General features: G+C 51.8%; 1 protein-coding gene across 1 annotated transcript in view; it reads right to left on the reverse strand.

Annotated features, from left to right (window-relative positions):
- LOC105820846 (carboxylesterase 1E-like) overlaps positions 1 to 600 on the reverse strand; it is a gene marked incomplete at its 3' end in the record, with an annotated part of 35,897 nt that overhangs the window by 2,926 nt on the left and 32,371 nt on the right. Inside the window, exon 9 of the mRNA XM_012657419.1 lies at positions 4 to 116. Coding sequence (XP_012512873.1) covers positions 4 to 116 — 113 coding nt within the window. The remainder of the gene's footprint in view (positions 1 to 3; positions 117 to 600) is intronic.

Below are 600 nucleotides of genomic sequence, written 5' to 3' on the forward strand. Positions count from 1 at the left end.
TGCTTGTTGATGCCGACAATGTAGGGGACAGTGTTGAAATTCTTCTCGGCCAGAATCTCTTCGGGGGTTTTGGGCAGGAGCACGCCATCCACCACCGTGGGCAGGTACTGATGACTCTGGGGAAGAGAGCAGGGCAGCGTCTGAGCCTCCCCATCCCCAGACAACACCCGTGTCCACCACTCTGCCTGTCTGAGGGTCAGGGCAGCACATGGACCCGTGTGGCCCCAGGCAGTGGCCCCAGAAGCTCAGGGTCCCAACCAAGGGGGCAAAGTCTATGTGACCCCAGAGGGTAGAACTTCAACCAGGGGCTGGCAGTGGTAAGGTGACGGGGGCAGGGGGCTGATCTTAACTCAAATCGAAATCCATGTATCAGGTATATACATTATGTGTACTTCAATTTGAAGTGTGGGTCTCTGTGTCCAGGTGACTCCTGTTACTCACGGCAGCGATGTTCTATGACATTGCTCCAAATGCTGAGTTAGCGAATACTGAGTCATTACTTGCGGGGGAAGTTTAGGGTTAGGTTCCTCAGAGCCTCTGGTCACATCATTTGGTCAACCTTATTTTATGTGTGGATTTCTATTTAAAGATATTTTATGT

Source organism: Propithecus coquereli, unplaced genomic scaffold (assembly GCF_000956105.1).
Source record: "Propithecus coquereli isolate 6110/MARCELLA unplaced genomic scaffold, Pcoq_1.0 Scaffold540, whole genome shotgun sequence".
In the NCBI taxonomy this organism is placed as follows: Eukaryota; Metazoa; Chordata; class Mammalia; order Primates; family Indriidae; genus Propithecus; species Propithecus coquereli.